Source organism: Chiloscyllium plagiosum, unplaced genomic scaffold (genome assembly GCF_037043375.1).
Source record: "Chiloscyllium plagiosum isolate Xiang-an unplaced genomic scaffold, Cpla_swu_hap1 HiC_scaffold_12, whole genome shotgun sequence".
Lineage (NCBI taxonomy): Eukaryota > Metazoa > Chordata > Chondrichthyes > Orectolobiformes > Hemiscylliidae > Chiloscyllium > Chiloscyllium plagiosum.
The window spans coordinates 34,246,752-34,269,269 of NW_028270150.1; the positions used below are offsets into that span (position 1 = coordinate 34,246,752).

A 22,518-nucleotide genomic window follows, 5' to 3' on the forward strand; every position below is an offset into this window, starting at 1 on the left:
CCTAAATACGATTGAAACATTAGAAATGTAATCTGAGGGTTCTCGTTAAAATTATCATGGTTCTGATTAAATACATTGGAAAACAACCTAAAAATATCTGAAGTAACTTTTTGTTTTTAGCTTCCATTCCTTTTCTAAACTAGCCCCTAAATTTCCAGGTGTCTGTTGTCTCATTTAATTACTAACAGGATCTCAGATTTCTACTTCTGCCTGGTTAGGTGCTGAAAGCAGGTTCAGCGCTTGGACAGTAATATCCCTGGGAAAGGCCATTAAAATGAATGAAGGGGTGAAAGTGCCTTATAAATACAAACACGCGAACAGTGTGTGCAACACAGCCGCCGCTCGCACTTGGTACCTGTTTATGTAGATGTGCTGCCAATCACTCTCAAAGGAGCTTCCTGCTTGCAGCATATGGAAAGAAAGGTAAAAGTGAACGATCAGCTAAATTTTAAAAAACATTTAAAATGAAATAACAAGTGTTTATAATGTGAATTACTTCACAGTTTTTAGTTCTAAGGCCTCTTCTCTGACTTTGATAATGCATCATTCAAACGCTGCCGAACGCTTCTCAGTCACCAACCAAGGAACCAGTGTGGCTTCAGCAGGTAACGGTCAAACACCATCAACTTTGTTCTTCCTTAAAACGGTCGTTTACAGTGCCAATTACATTTTTTTTGTAAGAATGTAGCTACACAGAGGCGATGCCATGAGCGATTCTTCACTAGTGAGGACGCCTCCACAAGTTAGGAGTTGTCAGGGCTGGAAGATTTGCCTTAGGTTTCCCACATGTAAACATAAACCTAGTGAGAAAATTGCCACCAGATCTTAGACATTTGAGACAACACTACTTGCATTTACACAGCGTCTTGAACATCAAAGATACTCCAATGCACTTCACAGAGCAATACTAGAAACACGAGGAACTGAACTAAAAGAGAGGCAATCAAAGGTTTAGTCAAAAAAGTCAGTTTTAAGAAGGGTCTTCAAAGATGAAGGAAGTAGTCAGGCTTACAGCTTAAGGCACTGACATCAACGAAAGGGATAAATAAGCGAGCAGAATGAGAGAAAGAATGAATTTAGAGGTAGTTTCAGGACTGAAGAAGGTCCTAAAGACAGGGAAGGGCAAGGCCGCTAAGTAATGAGGGCCAGGATTTTCTGAAGGCATTTATAGACTGGCTAAAGTTTCCTGTCGTTTTTTGGATAAATGACGGAGGATGTCAAGCTCATTGAATCAGAGATGATTATAATTTGTACAATATTTAATGTCAGATAAAATGCTGTATTTTTGGAGTTTTAGACAATTCAAACACAATAAGAATATCAATCTTTGTTAAAAATGTAAAGTAAGGCTTCCTTTGCCAAATGTAATTAGTTTCATTAACTGTCTTGTTCTTTGTGAACTACATAATGTAAGAAAATAGATTGGATCATTAGAACTGTGTCACTCACTTGTGGCCCAAATAAAATAATTGAGGATATTTAGTTTACCTAGGGCTTTCTGTGGCTTTTTTACAAACATTGAGGAAAATATCTTCTGTGGTACATGTAATGAAATGGTAAGCCATTCTTTATTAAATGGATTTACTACTGTATTTTGTTACACAGAGTGAACAGAGAAAACCTTCCCCTATTAAGTTTAATCATATTACAATAAATGTTACAGACCTGCAAAATGTTCAGTTTATTTCAGAAAGTATATTATACCAAATGTAATGGTTTAGCTTCAGTTACAATTAATGGATTCATGTAGAGCACCATAAGCTGAGACAGAATGTTTCCTGTAAATAATTACGATGTAAGTAAAAAAAACAAGTATGTTCATAATTCTAATATATTGCATAATCGTGATAGTCCACCATATAGATGGTTTCCTTCTCTATGCTACTTTTGTTATATGACACATTTGGTTTAGGTTCCTAAAAAATATTTCTTCCCTAAATTGCATTGGTTAACTTTTTATAAAGGGGTTTTGCAGTTTAGAATAACCTTCTCTTGGAAAGCTGAAATAGAAAATGCATTTTAATAAATAAATTGTAAATTATTGCTAAATATTTATTAGGATCATGTCACAAATAAATACAAAATTATGTTCAATTACCACTTGTTTTATTCACAAGTATCCATCTGAGACTGTATAGAAATAAATGCTTTAATACTTGGTAGAAGTTTTATTAATTAGTCTAATCAAATAAATCTTCCAAATTTGCAACAATAGTTCAATAAAATAGTCATTTATATAACTGAGATTTACTGCTGGAAAAGGTACTGAATAAAAGGCAATGTTCCCATATGAAATTTCACTTTTTTTTTCCAAATTGGAGGAATAGAACAAAATAGTGAAAGATAAATTGTATGAACAGATTATGTTATGGAAAATAACAATATGGATTACAATTTGTAAGGTCTGAACACTTACTATTATCTAACTAACCAAATGTGGCTTACTTTATGCATTTTCTTACTAGTTCCATCAATGTTATCTTCGATTCAACCATTGTCTACACCCAAATGTTCTTTTATGCACCTCTCTCCGGGCACTTTAACTAACACACCTACACGTCTTCACTACTCCATGCCATCTTGCCATTATGGGAGCCAACAATCTGCATATGGGGTGATGGCAGGTGAGACAAGCAAATTTCCTCATTGTTCATTATATTTGCAATTCCTTCTGTGTTTCAATTTCTCATGGAAATGTGAAAGAAAGAAAAAATATCCGCAGGCTGGCTGGTTGTTCATGACACCATTGTAATGGTGGAAAAATTAATGTCAATTTATCAAAGCAATGTTTTACAGTTCAGTGTTTGACACAATATTTTTACCTAATTTTTACATTTCATCTTGGAATAGATCATGAACCTTTTTTTAACTGATGATACAAGTGTTACAAGTGGTTAATCAGCTTGATTAAGCAAGGAAGTCTGTTTCATTCGTTCCTTTTCATCTTAATGAATATGACCACCCACCATTCCCAACTACCACAAAGCTACTTGCTCGTCACTTGCCTGAGTGCAGAGTATGCAGGTATTCTGTGGGGTACTGTACTGCCAACATCATTTGGAGAACAGTTCCAGGGCCTGGGCTGCAACCTTTCAAAATCATACCATGAAGCGGGCAATACTAGTATGAGGAGTGAGAGCCCTTTTGCCAATATACCTGGATGTCAGACAGTACAATTGACTGTTCTAAGCCAAACTCTGTTGTCTGCTTTGGTTCAATCACCAATCACACTTTCCTCCCACAGGTGTGGTAGAAATGGTGTGACCAAAGTTGTGACATAGTTAGCATCCCAATCAATGAACTGTTTTTTTTTCGGTAGCCAATAGTGTCGTGTTTAGGAAGTGGCACATTTACAATCTGTACATTAACGGTATGGACAACCTCTCCAGTTTGAATTAGATCCAAATGTTATTGTAGCACAATTAGCAGTACAACATGTATATTTCTCTCCTACTATTTTCTTTGAACAGGTACTTATCAACTGTATTGATGACCAGAATAGTTTTTTTTTAAATTCACTTCTGGGATGCAGGTTTTGCTGACAAGGCCAGTTATCTGTTGGCAATCCATAATGTGGGAAGGTATTGACCCGCCACACTCTGTATGGACTATCACAGTTTGACCCAGTGATAATGAAGGAACAGCAAAATATCTCCAAGTCAAGATATGCGTGACCTGCATAGAAACCTGCAAATGAAATGCTTTCATGTGAGCATAAGAGGTATAATTAGTAAGTTTGCAGATGACACCAAAATTGGAGGTGTAGTGTACAGCAAAGTGGGTTACTTCAGATTACAACAGGATCTGGACCAGATGGGCCAATGGCTGAGAAGTGGCAATGGAGTTTAATTCAGATAAATGTGAGGTGCTGCATTTTGGGAAAGCAAATCTTAGCAGGACTTATACACTTAATGGTAACGTCCTAGGGAGTGTTGCTGAACAAAGAGAACTTGGAGTGCAGGTTCATAGCTCCTTGAAAGTGGAGTCACAGGTAGATAGGATAAGGAAGAAGGTGTTTGGTATGCTTTCCTTTATTGGTCAGAGTATTGAGTACAGGAGTTGGGAGGTCATGTCACGGCTGTACAGGACATTGGTTAGGCCACTGTTGGAATATTGTGTGCAGTTCTGGTCTCCTTCCTATCGGAAAGATGTTGTGAAACTTGAAAGGGTTCAGAAAAGATTTACAAGGATGTTGCCAGGGTTGAAGGATTTAAGCTATAGGGAGAGGCTAAACAGGCTGGAGTTGTTTTCCCTGGAGCGTCGGAGGCTGAGGGGTGACCTTATAGAGGTTTACAAAATCATGAGGGGCATGGATAGGATAAATAGACAAAGTCTTGTCCCTGGGATTGGGGAGTCCAGAACTAGAGGGCATAGATTTAAGGTGAGAGGGCAAAGATATAAAAGAGACCTAAGGGGCAACTTTTTCACGCAGAGGGTGGTACGTGTATGGAATGAGCTGCCAGAGGATGTGGTGGAGGCTGATACAACTGCAACATTTTAAGAGGCATTTGGATGGGTTTATGAATAGGAAGGGTTTGGAGGGATATGGGCCAGGTGCTGGCAGGTAGGACTACATTGGGTTGGGATATCTGGTTGGCGTAGACAGGTTGGACCGAAGGGTCTGTTTCCATGCTGTACATCTCTATGACTCTATGTGTTTGCTGAAGGTGGTAGAAAACTTTGTTTGGAATGTGCTGTCATGGACAATTGGTGAGTTGCTGCAGTGCATTTCGTTAATGGTACACACTGTTGTCACCATCCATTGGTGAAGAGACAGAAGATTTATATTAGTCGATGGGATACCAATCAAGCAAATGTTTTCTTCGATGGTGCCAAGCTTCTTAGAGTCATAAAGATGTACAGCATGGAAACAGACCCTTCGGTCCAACCCGTCCATGCCGACTAGATATCCCAACCCAATCTAGTCCCACCTGCCAGCACCTGGCCCATATCCCTCCAAACCCTTCCTATTCATATACCCATCCAAATGCCTCTTAAATGTTGCAATTGTAACAGCCTCCACCACTTCCTCTGGCAGCTTGAGTGTTTTTGGAGCTGCACTCAGCCAGGCAAGTGTTTCACCACACTCTTGCTTTGCAGATATGCAAAGACTTTTGGAAATCACAAACTGAACTACTTCCCGCAGAATGCTCAGCATCTGACCTGTACCCATAATATATATATGGCTGGTGCCATAAATGTTTGGTCACTGGTGATCTTCAGTACGTTGATGATGGGTGATTCAACCACATTACTTTTTGTGAAGGAAGTGGTTAGCTTCTTTACTTTTACTGGAGTTGGTCATAGCCTGGCACCCAGCTAGAAAATAGCATTACACTACACACCAGCCCAAGCGTGAATGTTGCCTAACTCTTGCTGCAAACAGGCACTCACTACTTCAGTAACTGAGGAGTTACAAACAAGCTGTGCAATGTGCAATTGTTAGTGAATATCCTTGGTTCTGACCTGATGAAGAAATGTTGCTGAAGGAGCAGAATGTGTTGTGGCTATCACACTACCCTAAGGAGGTCCTGTAACATTATTCTGGAGAAGGATAAAAATCACACAACACCAGGTTAGAGTCCAACAGGTTTATTTGGAAGCACTAGCTTTCAGAGCGCTAGTCATAGAGTCATAGAGATGTACCACACAGAAACAGACCCTTTGGTCCAACCCGTCCATGCTGACTAGATATCCCAACCAAACCTAGTCCCACCTGCCAGCACCCAGCCCATATCCTTCCAAACCCTTCCTATTCATATACCCATCTAATAAACCTGTTGGACAATAACCTGATGCTGTGTGATTTTTTAACTTTGTAGTTAACACCGGCACCTTCAAATCTGGAGAAGGAATGATTGACTCCAACAATTACAACATCTACCTTTGCACTAGATTTGTGAATAGTGAATAACACTGTGATTTTCATTGAGTTGAAATTTGCTTGGGTTCCTTAATGCTTCTGTAACTCAGAATGCTGGCTATGTAAAGAGGTTATTCTTCAGCTGAAATTCAGCTCTTTCATCCATATTGACCCCAAGTTTGTAGTAAGACTTGCCACTGTATTTTTGGCAGAAGCTAAATTGAGCATTGCTGAGGTTATTGTGGAGTATCAATAAAAACATACTCTGTCACTTTGGTGATGAGTGAGGGTGTACTGAAAGGGTGATCACTGGTCAAATTAAATTAGTTTGTTTTTCATGGACAGGCCTTGGCCATACAAATTTCCACATTGTTGTGTCAGTGCTATTGTGGTGGTTGTACTATAACAACTTGGCTGGAAATGTAAATAGTTCTGAAGAACAAGTTTTCAATCTTATATTCTGATAATATTCAATAATATACAGCACATGGACTGCAGCAGTTCAAGAAGGCAACTCACCATGACCTTCTCAAGGTCAACCAGTGATGCCCAAATCCTACAAGTGAATTAAAAAAAACATTGGATTATGAGTCCAGAGGGTTAGGCTAATACGTTGGGGCTATTGTAGGAAAATTGTTGTGAAAATCCATTTGGTTCACTTGTGGTCTTTACGGAAGAATCTGACCCAGTCACCATGTGTCCAAAGTAGACTACACCTCTCAACTGCCTCCTGAAATGACCTAGCAAACCACTCCAGGGCAAGAATTGTTGGCCTTGATAGTGATGCCCACATCCCATTAAAGAATAAAGACAAAAAGTGTTTTGGAATCCACAGGCATTGCCATTTCTGATGCTCTCAACTCTTGTTATCCCATGGGGTGAAATAAATTGGCTGAAGAATGAGGTTGAGATTGATGATCCATTCAACATCCTCCAAACACAGACATTAACGTGCTTGGGTTACTCTGTTGAACAAACTTGCACCCACATTACTGATTGTCTTTTCATTGATGGGATGCGGACATCACTGGCGAGGTCAGATATCATTGCTTATTGCTGCTTACCCTTCAGAAGGTCACAGTGAGCCATCATTTTGCATTGTTGTAGTCGATCAGTTTGGACAACACAAATTACTAGAAGGATGATCTTGCCAAATATACAATGTTAGAAGAAACTGAACATTATATATAAAAAAAGTTGTGTGTAGAAATAATCAAATGTAGCTGAGAACAGCAGCAGATGAAAAACAAGTTGACCAGATAAAACTATATGATGACATTCTTTTAAAGTTGTCTTAACATTTATAGACATTTTCTAACTGCTGGTTATGTCACACCTCTGGACTAGGTTAATTTGAATCCAGACCTCCTGGCCCAGGGGGGAGGGATACTACCACTGTGTCAAACAGGCCGTGTCTTAATTTTTTTGTATTCAAATTACCATTTTGGTACCTTATTAAACCAATAGAGCTTTTGACATTTCTTACTTGAGTGGAGTCAAAACCATCGTTTTATTTGCATTTTTTTCCACGGAGTCAGTAGTGTTCTTTGATTTGGGAAATGTAGTGACTTTTATGGGGTTTTTTTTCCCCTGAAGTGTTTATATTCAACTGATCGAACCCCAAAACTGTACATAACCTCAGCCCCTCTAAAACTCTGTGGAAGCTATACGGCCGCTTTGGAATATATTCGTTACCTTTAAGGCCTGAGTTTTAGCACTATCCATGTGCAGTCCGGTGCACGCAGTACTTGCCATTAATCATATGCCTTTAACAGTCTGCAGTAATGCCTCTATATGCACAGATGGGTTGGCTCCATGTTTGTACAAACTGCCTGACCACACGCTGAGTACGTCCTCGTGTCCTCTGGGTCATGGATTTGCCCCGATTCATCAGTCGGTCCTAAGCGAAGAATCTATCGTCATCGACCTCAAGCAGGAGTTCCGAAAAAAGAATAAAACAATTGAGGAGCCAGTTAGTCTGGATTCTCCAGAAATCAAAGAGTTGGAGCTGTTTGCGAATCAATTTAAAGTGAGAAGAATAAAGCTAGGTAAATGCTGGATTCAATGTCTTCATTGTTTGCGATATCTGTTACAAACTTAACAATTGAGAACATGAAGGATCAGAAATACTTTCCAAAACTTCTCAAAGGCTGGATTTGGATAGTAGACTGAGGTGGTCATTGATAGTGGTGTTTAAGATGGGGTTTCTAGAGGGAGAAAAATATTGGGGAATACATGAAGCGCTAATCGAACACCTCTTTGGTAATAAACGTAACGGGATTTAACGATGCGGTCTCCTCTACATTGGGGAGACTGGACGCCTACTTGCAGAGCGCTTTAGGGAACATCTCCGGGACACCCGCACTGATCAACCCCTTCGCCCGTTGCCCAACATTTTAACTCCTCCTCCCACGTGCAGGTCCTGAGCCTCTTCCACCGCCGCTCCCTCACCACCCGATGCCCGGAGGAAGAATGCCTCATCTTCCACCTTGGAACACTCCAACCCCAGGGCATCAATGTGGACTTCACTAGTTTCCTCATTTCCCCTCCCCCCACCTCACCCCAGTTCCAACTTTCCAGCTCAGCACCATCCTCATGTCCTGTCCTACCTGCCAATCTCCCTTCCCACCTATCTGCTCCACCCTCCTCTCTGACCTATCACCTTCATCCTACCCACATCCACCTATTGTACTCTTTGCTACCTACTCCCCACCCCCACCTCCCTCCCATTTATCTCTCTACCCTGCATGCTCCCTAACTCCAGTTCTGATGAAGGGCTTTTGCCCAAAATGTTGATTTTCCTACTCCTCGGATGTTGCCTGACCTGCTGTGCTTTTCCAGCACCACTCTAATCTAGACTCTGATTTCCAGCATCTGCAGTCCTCACTTTTGCCGAGTACCGTCAGAGCCAGCTCTGAAGGAAATGCATACTATCTTGATCCAGGAGATCTGAATCCTTCTGGAGTGAGGGCGTAAATTGATTCAGCAAATCCAACCTTTCTTGGGGACAGTATAGATTTTACTTCCAATTCATGTGCTAATTTGGAGAATAGTTTTTAAGTGTATCAATGATATCAATTAGAAATACACAGCAATCATGATTTGGAGGGAGAGGAAGGCGGCAGTTGTAGTTAAAATGTTCTGGTAACCGTATTTGTGCCGACCAAGTCATTAGAGCCATTGAAATCCCACTCCACTGCGAATGAATCTCTGCCAAACCCCCCTCACCTCCCCCCCTCCCCCAAATGTAACCTGGAGAGGTAGCAAAATCTCGACAGGAATAACTGTACCACACAATCATTTAATGCGAAGGGATATGTAGACTCCAACACACCCCAGCATCCCCAGTTCTTTGGGGGTTTGTTTTTTTAAGAAAAAAAATATTCTCACAAAGTGAAAAGGGGGCATTAGATTTAAACTGAAGTACATATTTTGCTCACTGCAAAATTGTTAGTGAAATTGTTAGCAATTCTAGTCATTTCAATTCGTTTAACATCAGAACACAGGACAAAACAAATGAAGCAATGTGGAACTGCAGTAATTCATCAAAAAAAGGTAGTTTATAATACAAGTACTCTCCCAGAAGCTCAGAACTTGCATCAGATGGATCTACAGCACTAAAAAAGATCCTTAGGTTCATCCAGTCTACTGTGAGTCAAAACAACCATTTATTCTCGGCCCATAATCCAGCATTTGGTCTATAGTCTCATACACCTTGGCATCACAAATATACATCTAAATACTTACTAAATGCTCTGAGGGTTTTTGCCTTTAGCAACATTACAGTTCCAGACTCTGTCCATCCTCTACATGAAAATTTTTTTTCTGATATCTCTAAATCCTCTGCCCCTTACCTTAGATCTACGCTCCCTAATCCCTCCATCAGGGAGAAACAAATCCTTCCTGTCTGCCCTATCTATGCCCCTCATAATTTCACACATCTCAATCATATCCCTTCTCAATCTCCTCTGCTCTAAGGAAAACCTATCCTCCTCATGTCATAGGTTGTGAAGAGCCTATATTGAATGTATTCATTTTTCAATAATCTTTAACTTCGTTCATGTGGTTCTGCAACACAACCCTGTCCACAAGTTGGTACCTACTGATGTTGAGGACGTGAGATGGAAAGTGGAATAATGAGGGCAGTCCTGAATTTGGAAATGACATGGCTGCAAAGCTGCATTGGCTAGAATAAAGGGGAAGGATTGATACAAACTTTGGATACAAAAAGTGGGCAACTGCTGTAGTTATCGGCACTGGTACATCATGGGAATTTACTTAAAAGTTCTTTCAATATAACATATTCCCAATTATTTCATTGCATAGCCCCGAGTTTTACTCCTGTAATCATTGATATAGCCAACCAATAGGAGGCTTTGCATTGCTCTAACGTAGGTAAGAATTTGAATAATATTTGTACTTTACCTCCTCCTACCTTGACTGGATTATACTGAGTAATGAAATCCAGATTCCATTGCAATTTACAGTGTAATTGTCACTGGCATTTAGCTGTGGGCTCCACAGTTTGAACCACTTATTTCTCAATGGTTATATTTGGCTCTGTTTATAAATAAAGAGGCAATAGAGTGTACAAAATTAAAAATTTGTGTAATGAAACAATGTCATTTCATTTCCAAAATGGATACCTTCTGAGTTAATTAAAAATTAAGCAGTTATTATGGTTTGTAAGAATAACCAGAATCAATTTCGACTGAACAAACCTCATAGTTCTGAAAGGATTACCAAGACCTTTTAAAATTGCTTTAAATGGCAGAACAGGCTTGAGGGGGTTGAATGGCCTTCACCTGTTTCCTACGTTCCTACATTCCTATGTATACACACCTTTTTTTTCTCTTTCCCTCTTTCTCATTACAGGTTATACTCAAACAAATGTTGGTGAGGCTCTTGCTGCTGTGCATGGCTCAGAGTTTAGTCAAACAACTATTTGTCGCTTTGAAAATTTACAGCTCAGTTTTAAAAATGCTTGTAAACTTAAATCAATCCTTTCCAAGTGGATAGATGAAGCAGAACAAGCAGGAGGTATGTAGCTATCAATCTTTACCAAAATTAATACTCCATCCAACATTTATGGACAGGTTCATCATATTCAATTTTATGGAAGACTTAAATTTCTATGTTGTATTTTGTAAACTAATTTCAGATAATCTTTACATTTTAAAACATTTGTTATAGAATCATTGAATCCCTACAGTGCAGAAAGTGGCCATTCAGCCCATTGAGTCTGCACCTCCAAAGAGCACCCCACCCAGACCCAAGACCTCTATATATCCCTACAGCCCCATATTTGCCATGGCGATCCCACCTAATCTGCATATCCCTGCGCACTGCAGGGCAATTTAACACAGTCAATCCATGTAAACTTTTATAGGAGCATCTGGAGGAAACTCCCAAGCTATGGGGAGAATATGCAAACTTCACACAGATGTTTGTTTATGGCTTTTGACAAGTCTTGAGTCTGTGGAAGTTATTGTATACTAACTTCTGTTCTTACCTTCATATTTGATTTCATTTATACTGTAGTATTTAGAGCGCAGAACCTGTCATGTGTGTTTATTTTCCACAGGAGGTTCCTTCTTCATCTAAACTTTTAAAAATATCATCCATTCCATTTCTCTTCACTTACTATTCTGGCTTCCTCTTAAATACATCCACATTATTCACCAATCTAGGCTCCTATCAAGGTTAGGAGTGCAACTGATACTTCAAATGTAAAATGGAGAAGTAGCAAAATACTAGATTTTTACCCAGATCAACAAATCACTCAATTTTTTTGAATTGAAATTTTCTCCCTATTGCCCTTATGACATCCTTTATTATTTGAGCTACTAGTCGGTTTTACTACAACATACATTTCTTCAGCGCAAATTAGTATAACGCAATTGAAGAATTTAGACCATTATTTGTAGAACATGAACTTTCCTTACCTGTATTGGTTATAACGTGATTCCAGTCCCATTAGTTTAAATAGTGCTGCTATTACATGATTTTCTTATAACACGAGGTTGCACAGGAACAGACCTTTATATCAGAACCGTTATATCAGAACCGACTGTATCTTGCTTCTTCCTCCATTTTGCCTATGCTTCCGAAAGTACAACAGATAGAAATAATGGGTTTCCAACCTTGTCACCATCCAACCACTACTCAGCAATGACTATTAGGCCAAACCCATTCATCATCTTTTGTGCCATTAATTTATCTTGTCACAGACTTTAAATTTGCAAAGTGACTTACTCAGAGCACACTAATAAATGGTCTGGAAGAGTAAAAAGGATATAAAATGGTGCATGTGCGGTTTTGCACTGGGGACAGAAAGATGGCCAATTTTGCACTTTATTTATGCAGAGTGATAAACTTTGCATTTAACCTATGCTGTATTGACATGGAGGTATTCTATGTAAATAACAGCAGCCAAAAGCAACAATATTAATATTTGAGTATTGCAGAGCATGAAGCAACGTTCTTTGTCTTGTACTCATTAGAACAGACATAAGAATATCAAATCTTAAAGGGAGAAACAGTTAATACTGCATGATAAAACAATACTGATTGTTTGAAATTCAACTCTGCTTGAGATTTTTGCATGGAGAATGCACAAATGGATCAAATCGAAAAAACTAAATAAATTTACACATCTCAGATCAAGCACAGTAGATTCATAAACATATTACCAATCTGTTCAATATCACCCTGCATTAACACTCACTCATTAATGAAATTGTGTCTCACTTGAACATTATTAATACACATGAAAATGAACACTGTCACAATCTTGGGCCTAATGTGCTCTTGGAGAAATTGAATAGATAACATATCTGTTCATACATAATGTGTGAATCAAACCATTTCTTAATATGCATGATCAAGTTCAAGCATTCATGCAGGATAAAATTGAACAGATGAGTTGTTGATGACAAATTTATGCCCTGACCTATATTCTGTTCTATCTGAGATGCACAAATTTCTTTCATTTCCTTTTATTTGAACAACCTGTACATTCACCATGGCAATGCCTTAAACAATCAGAATCAATGCCAACCAATCAACATCTTTTTTTCTCTTAAAGCACAAATTGTTCCTTCCATTCATATTTGGCATTCTTGCTTCTGTCCTGATAAGGACAAAACATAAAATTTCAATATCCTGTGTCTTTGTTTTCAGCAATACCACATTAATGCTTCTGCTTGCAAATAAAACCTTTCATTTCTATGCCCCAAAATTCCTGAGAAAACAAAGGACTAAACAGTGGTGCATTCTAATTAAGACAGCCTACATGGTCAAGCAGAAGATTCGTGTATAAACAGAAGTAGGTAAATTATCCCCTACTGTCTGCTCTGCCACTCTATTAGATCAGCCTCGGGCGACTGTGTGAAGTTTGCATGTTCTCCCCATGTCTGTGTGGGTTTCCTTCCACAGTTCAAAGATGTGCAGGTCAGGTGAATTGGCCATACTAAATTGCCCATAGTGTAAGGTGTATTAGTCAGATGGAAATGGGTCTGGGTGGGTTACTCTCTGGAGAGTTGGTGTGGACTGGTTGAGCTGAAGGTCCAATTTCCACACTGTAGGGGGGGAAAAAAAAAATTTAAAAAGTGGGCAGCACGGTGGCACAGTGGTTAGCATTGCTGCCTCACAGTACCAGAGACGTGGGTTCAATTCCCACCTCAGGCAACTGTCTGTGTGAAGTTTGCACATTCTCCCCGTGTCTGCATGGGTTTCCTCCGGGTGCTCTGGTTTCTTCCCACAGTCCAAAACCGTGTCATGCTAAATTGCCCATAGTGTTAGGTGAAGGGGTTAATGTAGGGGAATGGGTCTGGGTGGGTGTGGCCTTGTTGGGTTGAAGGACCTGTTTCCACACTAAGAAATGTAATCTAATCATCACTTCTTTCTACCTTCCTCCTTAACTTACAGTATTTTGCCTAACAATAATCTATTAATCTCAGTTTTGAAATTTTCATTTGACATTGTTTCAACAGTTTTCTTCAGGAAGAAAGTTCCACCGTTTGTGTGCAGAAGTCTTTATAACATTACCTGCTAAATGGCCTAATTCTAATTTTAATGCCTTGTCCACTTATTTTGGACTTCCTCACCAAAGGAAATTGTCTCTATCCACCCTATAAATGCTTTGATTATCTTAGAAAACGTCAATGAAATCATACTTGATTTTCTTCACTTAAGGTATTACAAAACCTGGTCAATGCAACCTGTCTTCATTGAACCCTTTTAGTTCCAGTATCGTTCTGCAGAATTTACAGTGCCCTCCTCCAAAACCAATCTATCCTTCTGAAGGTACAATACCTGAACTTAAAATTGAGGTTAAACCACAGCTTTATCTAACATTAATAATATTTGAACATATAGTAATTAAAAGTAAAAATATATGCTCTACAGCATTCTTGCAAGTTTGTTCCCTTATAGTGAAATAGATGACTAACTCAGGTAAATCCTTACTTAATTAAATACTTTTTAATGCAAAACACTAACTGAGGAACTGGAAAAAATTGCCATTTCATATGATGCATGTGATTTATATTTTGTAACTGCGTATTTCCTTGCAGCTTTAAATAATGAAAGAACTGGAACAAATGAAAGAAAAAGAAAGCGAAGAACTACAATCAGGTGTGTATGACAACAGCAGCTAAAAAATTAACATGGAAGGAAAGTGCCCATGTTCCAAGTAGTGAGAATAAAAGGATCTCCGTTGCAAGATTAGGGTCTTGCCAACTCTTGGTCCTAAATGGAACTCTTGCTGTGACAAGACAGTAATAATATTTTAGTCTTTACATGTGGGACAAGATAGATTAAACTTATGAATTCTGCAAACATACAAATTCAGAGCAAATATAGACAATCCAGTCCCTTGAGTCTGCTCCAGTATTTGATGGGCTGAGCTGATTATTGTCGAAACTCTACCTTCCTGTCCTACCCCCTATCCTTTGACTCCCTTGTCAATCAGAATCTAACTTATCCTTCAAAATATTTGATTGCCCTGTTTTCATTGCTCTTTGAGGAAGAAAACTCCAGATTCATGAATCCTCCAAGAAAAATAAAGTCTTCTCAGCTGCACTTTAAATGGAAGATCCTTTACTCTATCTGTTCTGTAAGGGGAAACATCCTCTCAGCTATTATCCTGACAAGTCCCTTCAAGGTCTTTTTTGTTTCAAAAAGATCACTTCTCATTTTTCTGAATTCCAACAGATGCAAGTTCAATCTGTCCAGTTTACCCTCCTAAGCCAACCTCTTCATTCCAGGAATCAATGGGTGAACCTGCCTTGCACTGCTTCTAATATAATCATATACATTTTTTCCTAAGTAAGGAGCCTAAACTTCTTTATAGGACCCCAGATATTGTCTAACTAAGGTCCTGAATGACTTTACTGAAACTTTACTAATTTTTTTTACTCCATTCTCCTTGCAATATGCAATAACATTTCATTTGTATTCCTAACCATTTGCTGTAGTTAAATATTTTTTATCTGTTATTCATGCACAAGGCTACCCAAATCCTCCTGCACAACTGAGTTCAGCAATCTCTCCGTCTCCATTTAAATAATATGCTGCCCTTTTAAAATTTTTCTTTCAAAGTGGACAAACTCACAATTTCCAGCATTGTACTTCATCAGCCAATTGTTTGATCAACTCACTTAACCTATCTAAATCCCTTTAAAGGCTTTATACCCTTTAACAACTTACTCCAACTTTGTATCAGCAAATTTAACAAACATACATTCAGTCCCTTCATTCAAGTCATTAATATATATTGTATTACAATCAATTCATTCCCCAACACGGATCCCTGTGGCATTACACAGATTATAGCTTACCAACCTAAAAATTACCTATTTATCCTCTCTGCAAGCTGTTAGACAACCAACTCTCTATCCATTCTGATATACTACCCCACACATCATTTGCCTATTTAATGTTGTAATCTTTGATATGGCTTTTTTGTTGTTGATGAGATTATGACAAAAAACATGCAAGTTTTCAATACAGTCTGGCACCTGACAAGACCAACACTGTATTGTCAGAGTGCTGTAGAAAACAGAAATGGTATTGCAGAGTCTTAGAGATGCAGAGCACGGAAACAGACCCTTCAGTCCAACTCTGACATATCTACTAGATAGGTAAAAACAATGACTGCTGATGCTGGAAACCAACAGATTTTACTGCTCCTCGGATGCTGCCTGAACTGCTGTGCTTTTCCAGCACCACTAATCCAGATATCTACCAGATATCCCAACCTAATCTAGTCCCATTTGCACCTGGCCCATATCCCTCTAAACTCTTCCTGTTCATTTACCCATCCAGATGCCTTTTAAATCTTGCAATTGCACCAGCCTGCGCTGCACCACTTCCTCTGGCAGGTTATTCCATACAAGCACGACTCTGCATGAAAATGCTGCCCCTTTGGTCCCTTTTATATCTTTCCCCTCTCACCCTAAACCTATGCCCTCCAGTTCATGACTCCCCCACCCCAAGGAAAAGACTTTGTCTATTCATCCTATCCATGCTCCTCATGAATTTATAAAACTCTATGACGTCACCCCTCAGCTTTCGATGCTCCATATAGCTCAAATCCTCCAACCCTGGCAATACCCTTGTAAACCTTGTCAAAATCCATATAGATCACATCTACTGCTCTGCCCTCATCAATCTTCTTTGTTACTTCATCAAAAAACTCAATCAAGTTTGTGAGATATGATTTCCCACACACAAAGCCATGTTGACTATCCCGAATCAGTCCTTGCCTTTCCAAATACATGTACATCCTGTCCCTCAGGATTCCCTCCAACAACTTGCCCACCATCGAGGTCAGGCTCACCAGTCTATAGTTCCCTGACTTGTCTTTACTGCCCTTCTTAAACAGTGGCACCACGTTTGCCAACCTCCAGTCTTCCAGCACCTCACCTGTGACTATCGATGATACAAATATCTCAGCAAGAGGCCCAGCAATCACTTCTCTAGCTTCCCACAGAGTTCTCGGATGCACCTGATCATGAAGGCTTCCACATTATCCAGCCGTCCCTTTACCTGCAAACATCTACCCCCCCCCCCCCTTCAGCTTTTGAAAGTTTTTGCTTAATACTATCAAAATTAGCCTTCCTTCAAATTTGAACTTTAACTGTTAGATCTTGTCTACCCTTTTCCATCACTATTTTAAAACTAATAGAATTATGGTCACTGGCCCCAAAATGCTCGCCCACTGACACCTCAGTCACCTGCCCTGCCTTATTTCCCAAGAGTAGGTCAAGCTTTGAACCTTCTCTCGTAGGTACATCCACATACTGAATCAGAAAATTTTCTTGCACACTCTTAACAAATTCCTGTCCTTCTAAACCCTTAACACAATGGCAGTCCCAGTCCATGTTTGGAAAGTTGAAAACCCTGCCATAACTACCCTATTATTCTTACAGATAACTGAAAATTTGTTTCTCAACTTCCTGCTGACTATTTGGGGGTCAATAATACAATCCCAATAAGGTGATCATCCCTTTCTTATTTCTCAGTTCCATTCAAATAACTTCCCTGGATGTATTTTTGGGAATATCCTCCCTAAGTACAGCTGTAATGCTATTGCTTCTCAAAAACACCACTCCCCCTCCCCTTCTTGCCTCCCTTTCTATCCTTCCTGTATCCTGGAAAATTAGGCTGCCAATCCTGTCCATCTCTGAACCACATTTCTGTAATTGCTATGATATCGCAGTCCTATGTTCCTAAACATGCCCCGAGTCCATCTGCCTTCCCTGTTAGGCCTTTTGCATTGAAATAAATGCAGTTTAATTTATCAGTCCTATCTTGTTCTCTGCTTTGTCCCTGCCTGGCCTGTTTGACTTGCTTCTTTTCTCAACTATACCAGTCTCAGATTGATCTCTTTCCCCACTATCTCCCTTGGTCCCAACCCACCTTCTTACTAGTTTAAATCCTCCTGAACAGCTTGAGCAAATCTCCCTGCCAATGTATTAGTCCCCTTCCAAGTCAGATGCAATCTGTCCTTGTACAGGTCACTTCTATCTCAGAAGAGATTCCAATTATCCAAAAATGTGAATCCTTCTCCCATACACCAGCTCTTCAGCAACGCATTCATCTGCTCTATCCTCCTATTCCTAAGTTCACTAGCTCGTGGCACCAGGAGTAATCAAGATAGTACTACCCTCAAGGACCTCTTTTTAAAAATATCCTGCTGAACTTTCTATATTTCCCTTTAGAATCTCATCCTTTTCCCTTCTGATGTCGTTGGTGTACAATGACCTCCTGCTGGTCACTCTCCCCTTTGAGAACATTCTGCACCCTCTCTGAGACATCCTTGATCCTGACACCAGGGAGGAAACACACCATTCTGATATTTCACTGCTAACACAATTGATCGCTTGGAACCCATGTACCCCTCATTACATTAGAGCCAGTCTTGATACCAAAAACTTGGCTGTTCATGCTACATTCCCCTGAAAGTCTATCACCCCTACATTTTCCAAAACAATATACTTGTTTGAAATGGCAATAACCACAGAAGACTCCTTTTCTAACCGCCTATCTCTAAACTTTCTTGGAGTTAACCCATCTACTGTACCTGTGGCTTTTCTCCCATCTTATAACTGCCATCCATCACACACCCCAGCTCTTGTAAATTTCTCATTGCCTTTAACTGTAACTCCAACTGATCCATTCGATCTGATAGGATTCATAACCAACATTTATTGAAGATATAATCTTCAGTAACCCTTAAACTCTCTTGAAACGCCCACATTCAACAAGAAGAGCATATCTTTCTACTAAAGGCCATTTTGCTCCTTCCAAACTACAGACCCAGAAAATAGCACTGTCTTACTGCTATACAAAACACTGCTCCAGGCTAACTTAATACTTATGGCTTATATTTTTAAAATTTAAATCACGAGACAGATCCCAATAAAAACATATAATCAAGAAAGAACTCTACGCATTATTGTAGATTTACAGCAAGGCTATACTTAAAAGTATTCACTTATCTGTTTCTGTGCTGCGTCCTCTCCCAAACAGGTTCCTTCAAGAATTTCACTGTTTGTTAAGTTTTCCTAGCCACACTCCAATGTCCAGCGATACATGAATTCAAACAGCAAAGGCTGTAACTGCGCAGATTCACTGCTGTGTCAGTTAGCAATGTGGGTTTCTTTCTCTCTCCCTTAAAGACCATGTGTTTGCTGCCTTTGTCTGTCTTTCTCCCTTTTAAAAAAGTGCTGTTGTTTTGACTTTTTTTCCAAAATTCGAAAACAATTGCAACAGCATAAAAAAAAAGTAATTGCTGCTCCTGGAATTCAAGGAAATCACCTCCAACACTTATAATACCTCAAAAAAATAAGCAGCCTGTTACAGCCAGAAATTTTTCCCGTCCTCCATCTTGGATTACCCGCGTAGTACATTGAAGTTAACAACTTGATGACATTAATTTTCTACAAAATATTAATAATTCAATATGAAATACCAATTAGCACAAAAACCTATTAATTCACCTCACCTCAACTAACACCACTACTCCATCTCCCTGTGCAGCAACCTTACCCTTGTGCTTTGCTCTTTTTGGTTACTTAAGAAATGCAACCTAGACAAATGGTGCAGAAAGAGCAACATGTGAGTAATGTTGAAGACTGCATGCAAGTAGTAGGCAACTCCATGAGCATAGTTTTGGCCCCAACCATGACGTAGCATTTAATGGCCAATGTCTCAGCTACCACTGCTGAAGCAGAAGCCATTCACACTCTGCATAATGAAACAGAAGCTCAAATGTCTGTCATGAAAGCTCAAATTGTTACCATCATGATTTTGGGTTACAGTATGCAAACGAGTGTGTAGGATATCACAGTGGTCTGACAATCACTAAGTGGCATATTATAGGGACTCTGAGAGGTGTCGATGATCTGCATGTGGTTCTTTGCTAAAGTGTTTTTTGTTCACAAGATGCAGTTGTTGCTGGCAATGCCAGCATTTACTGTCCATCACTAATTGTCTAGATAACATTGTGGGAACCACCTTCTTGAACTGCTGCAATGCATGGAGCAGGGAGGATTAACAGGTGCTCCTTTCCAGGATCATGAACCAGCAATAGTGATATAGTTCCAAGTCATGTGGCTTCTAAGCGATAGAAGCCGTGGGTTTGAAAGGTACAGTCAAAGAGCCTTTGGCAAATTGCTGCAGTGCAACTTGGTGTACACTGCTGCCACTGTGCATCAGAAGTGAAGGAAATGAACATTAAAGATGGTGAATAGGCTATGAATAAAGTTACTTGGTCTGTTCTGGATGATGTCAAGCTTCTCAAACATTATTGCAACTGCACTCATCAAGCAGGTGGAGACCATTCTCTTATGACGTATGCCTTCTAGATGATAGGCACATTGTGCAAAGTCAGAATGACTTACTCATTTCAGAGCTGCTAGTCCCACCTGGAGATCACATTTTGTTTCTGTTCAAAGGCAACCCCCAGGTTAAGAGAAATGCTTCCTGAACAGCACATCTTTCTCCAGAGACACCTTTCAACCCCTTTCCACTTCAAGCAGCTAGTCCTATTTGCATGCCTTCTGCTCACTCTCCAAGTCATACTCTATGCCAAGGAGAGTACGTAGCTTATCTAAAAGCAACTAGTTTGTGCAGAAGTTTTAAGTCAGCCACACCACTTCTTGTAGACTTTTGTAACATAATATTTCATAATTGCAGACAACATTCAGTGCTAGTGGGAACCAAAGCCATGTCAGAAGTAGTAAACCTACAACTAACTTGCAAATAGTGGGTGATCTTTTTAAAATAACACTGGCAATAGGTCCTACTTGATGAACATGGGTTCAAACCCTTGTGATTAAGAGACGTCAACTTGAACATTTAGCTCTGAAATGACTGCACTACTGATCAGCCTACTCTGCATACTTCAGTAGGCACAAATTGTGTGCCATGACTCATTTCATAAGTGTGTGTAGACCTCAAATGCTACTGTCATCATGAAATAGAGCCGAGATACTGCAGTTCAATTTTGTGCCACACTACAAAGTTGAGCAGAATTGCAAAGTTAAGCAATTGCTACAGAAACCTGGAGAATACCTACTTAAATATGTATCTCTCTCCTGTTGTACATTGCATTTTAAAATTAATATCATTTACAATCTGAAAAACTCATCCCATCAAAAAAAATATGCAAATTCACTTGATTCACAGATAATTGCTAAGAACAAACTAATTGTAGGTACTAGCTTAATTTAGTAAATAACAAATTAATTTAGTGTTGCACTTGTTTTGCATCATTAGCCTGCTTGCTAAAGAAGCGCTGGAGACACATTTCGGACATCAAAATAAACCTTCCTCACAGGAGATCATACAGATGGCAGATAATCTAAATCTGGAAAAAGAAGTTGTCAGAGTCTGGTTCTGTAACCGTCGGCAGAGAGAGAAACGAGTGAAGACAAACCTGCATCACAATTCATTTCAATATCCTTTCAAAGGACATCACGATTGCAGATAGCTATTAACTGAAGTATTGAAAACATCCAAAAACTTGTGAATCAGAATGTATTTATATTAAAAAAATAATTATTGCTCATTTCAGTCAAATGATGTTTCTTCCTTGGAGGAATTAGGTCACAAGATTTTGATGATTAATTTTTGGAGATTTTCAATGTTTATTTCAAGTACCTTGCCAAAGTGACATTAGCATGCGAGCATCTAAACAGAGTGCTGCTGAAACCTTCGCACGAAAGTTGGTGGTGAGAGCAGTGATGTTTTATTCTAGAGGTTAATCTTCTTTCATTCAGCAAAAACACCAAAGTTTCTAGAGTGGAGTTCCTGGCATAAAACACAAAAACCACTTGTGGCAGTTTTGTTGCCATTAGTTAACTCAATACTAAACAATTGTTCTGATCTGTGCATCTCAGCTATTCACCAACCAAGCCAGCTATGTTTTAGTCAATTTATCTTTAACCTGTTAGTTACTTGGTCACTTTCTCCTCATTTTAGAATTGTAAAGTTCATGTTATGAAAATCAATCGACAAAATCATGATTTCCCTAAATTATTCAAGGCAGTCATTTGAGTTTGATGGCAGTATTATTTATTGACTTGATGGTGAACGCATCAGAAGTGTGAATATTTTATTGTAAACTTCAAATATTAGTGACGAACAATGAATATTAATCTCTCTCAAATTGGGATCAAGGGAAAATAAAATACTCAGTGAAAATGAAAGAACTCCAAAAGAATGAATAATAGCGGTAAAGTTGATGAAATGTGCCCAGTTACTTATGATGTCTGCACAGTAATAGGAAAACAAAATATTAATTTACCTACAGAAGATAGGAAATATTAATTGTAATTTTTATATTACAGCTGAATGCTATATTGATATCTTAATTAATAATGTTCTATAACAATCCCCTTTTATGAGTCTTATTTAATTTTGATGAAATAAAATGTCAAATTTTACATTTTGTCAATTGATTAATAGCACCAATATTTGGACATGCAAATAAAAAGAAAGAGTGAACAAATGGAATAAGATAAGAGGAGCAGTACAGAGGAAATTAAAAAATCACAGAGAGACAAAAGAAACAAAAAGGAAGAATATCACTATGAACAGGAGTAGGCAATTCGGCCCTTGAGTCTACTGTGCCATTTGATACA

General features: G+C 39.0%; 1 protein-coding gene across 1 annotated transcript; it reads left to right on the forward strand.

Moving 5' to 3' along the window:
• Positions 1–523: 523 nt before the first annotated feature.
• Positions 524–21,365, forward strand: pou1f1 (POU class 1 homeobox 1). Its single transcript, XM_043701182.2, has 6 exons — positions 524–605; positions 2,466–2,624; positions 7,666–7,911; positions 10,739–10,903; positions 14,440–14,500; positions 21,152–21,365. The coding sequence occupies exons 1-6, from the start codon at positions 539–541 to the stop codon at positions 21,363–21,365; spliced, it is 912 nt and encodes a 303-aa protein (XP_043557117.2). The 5' UTR covers positions 524–538.
• Positions 21,366–22,518: the final 1,153 nt, after the last annotated feature.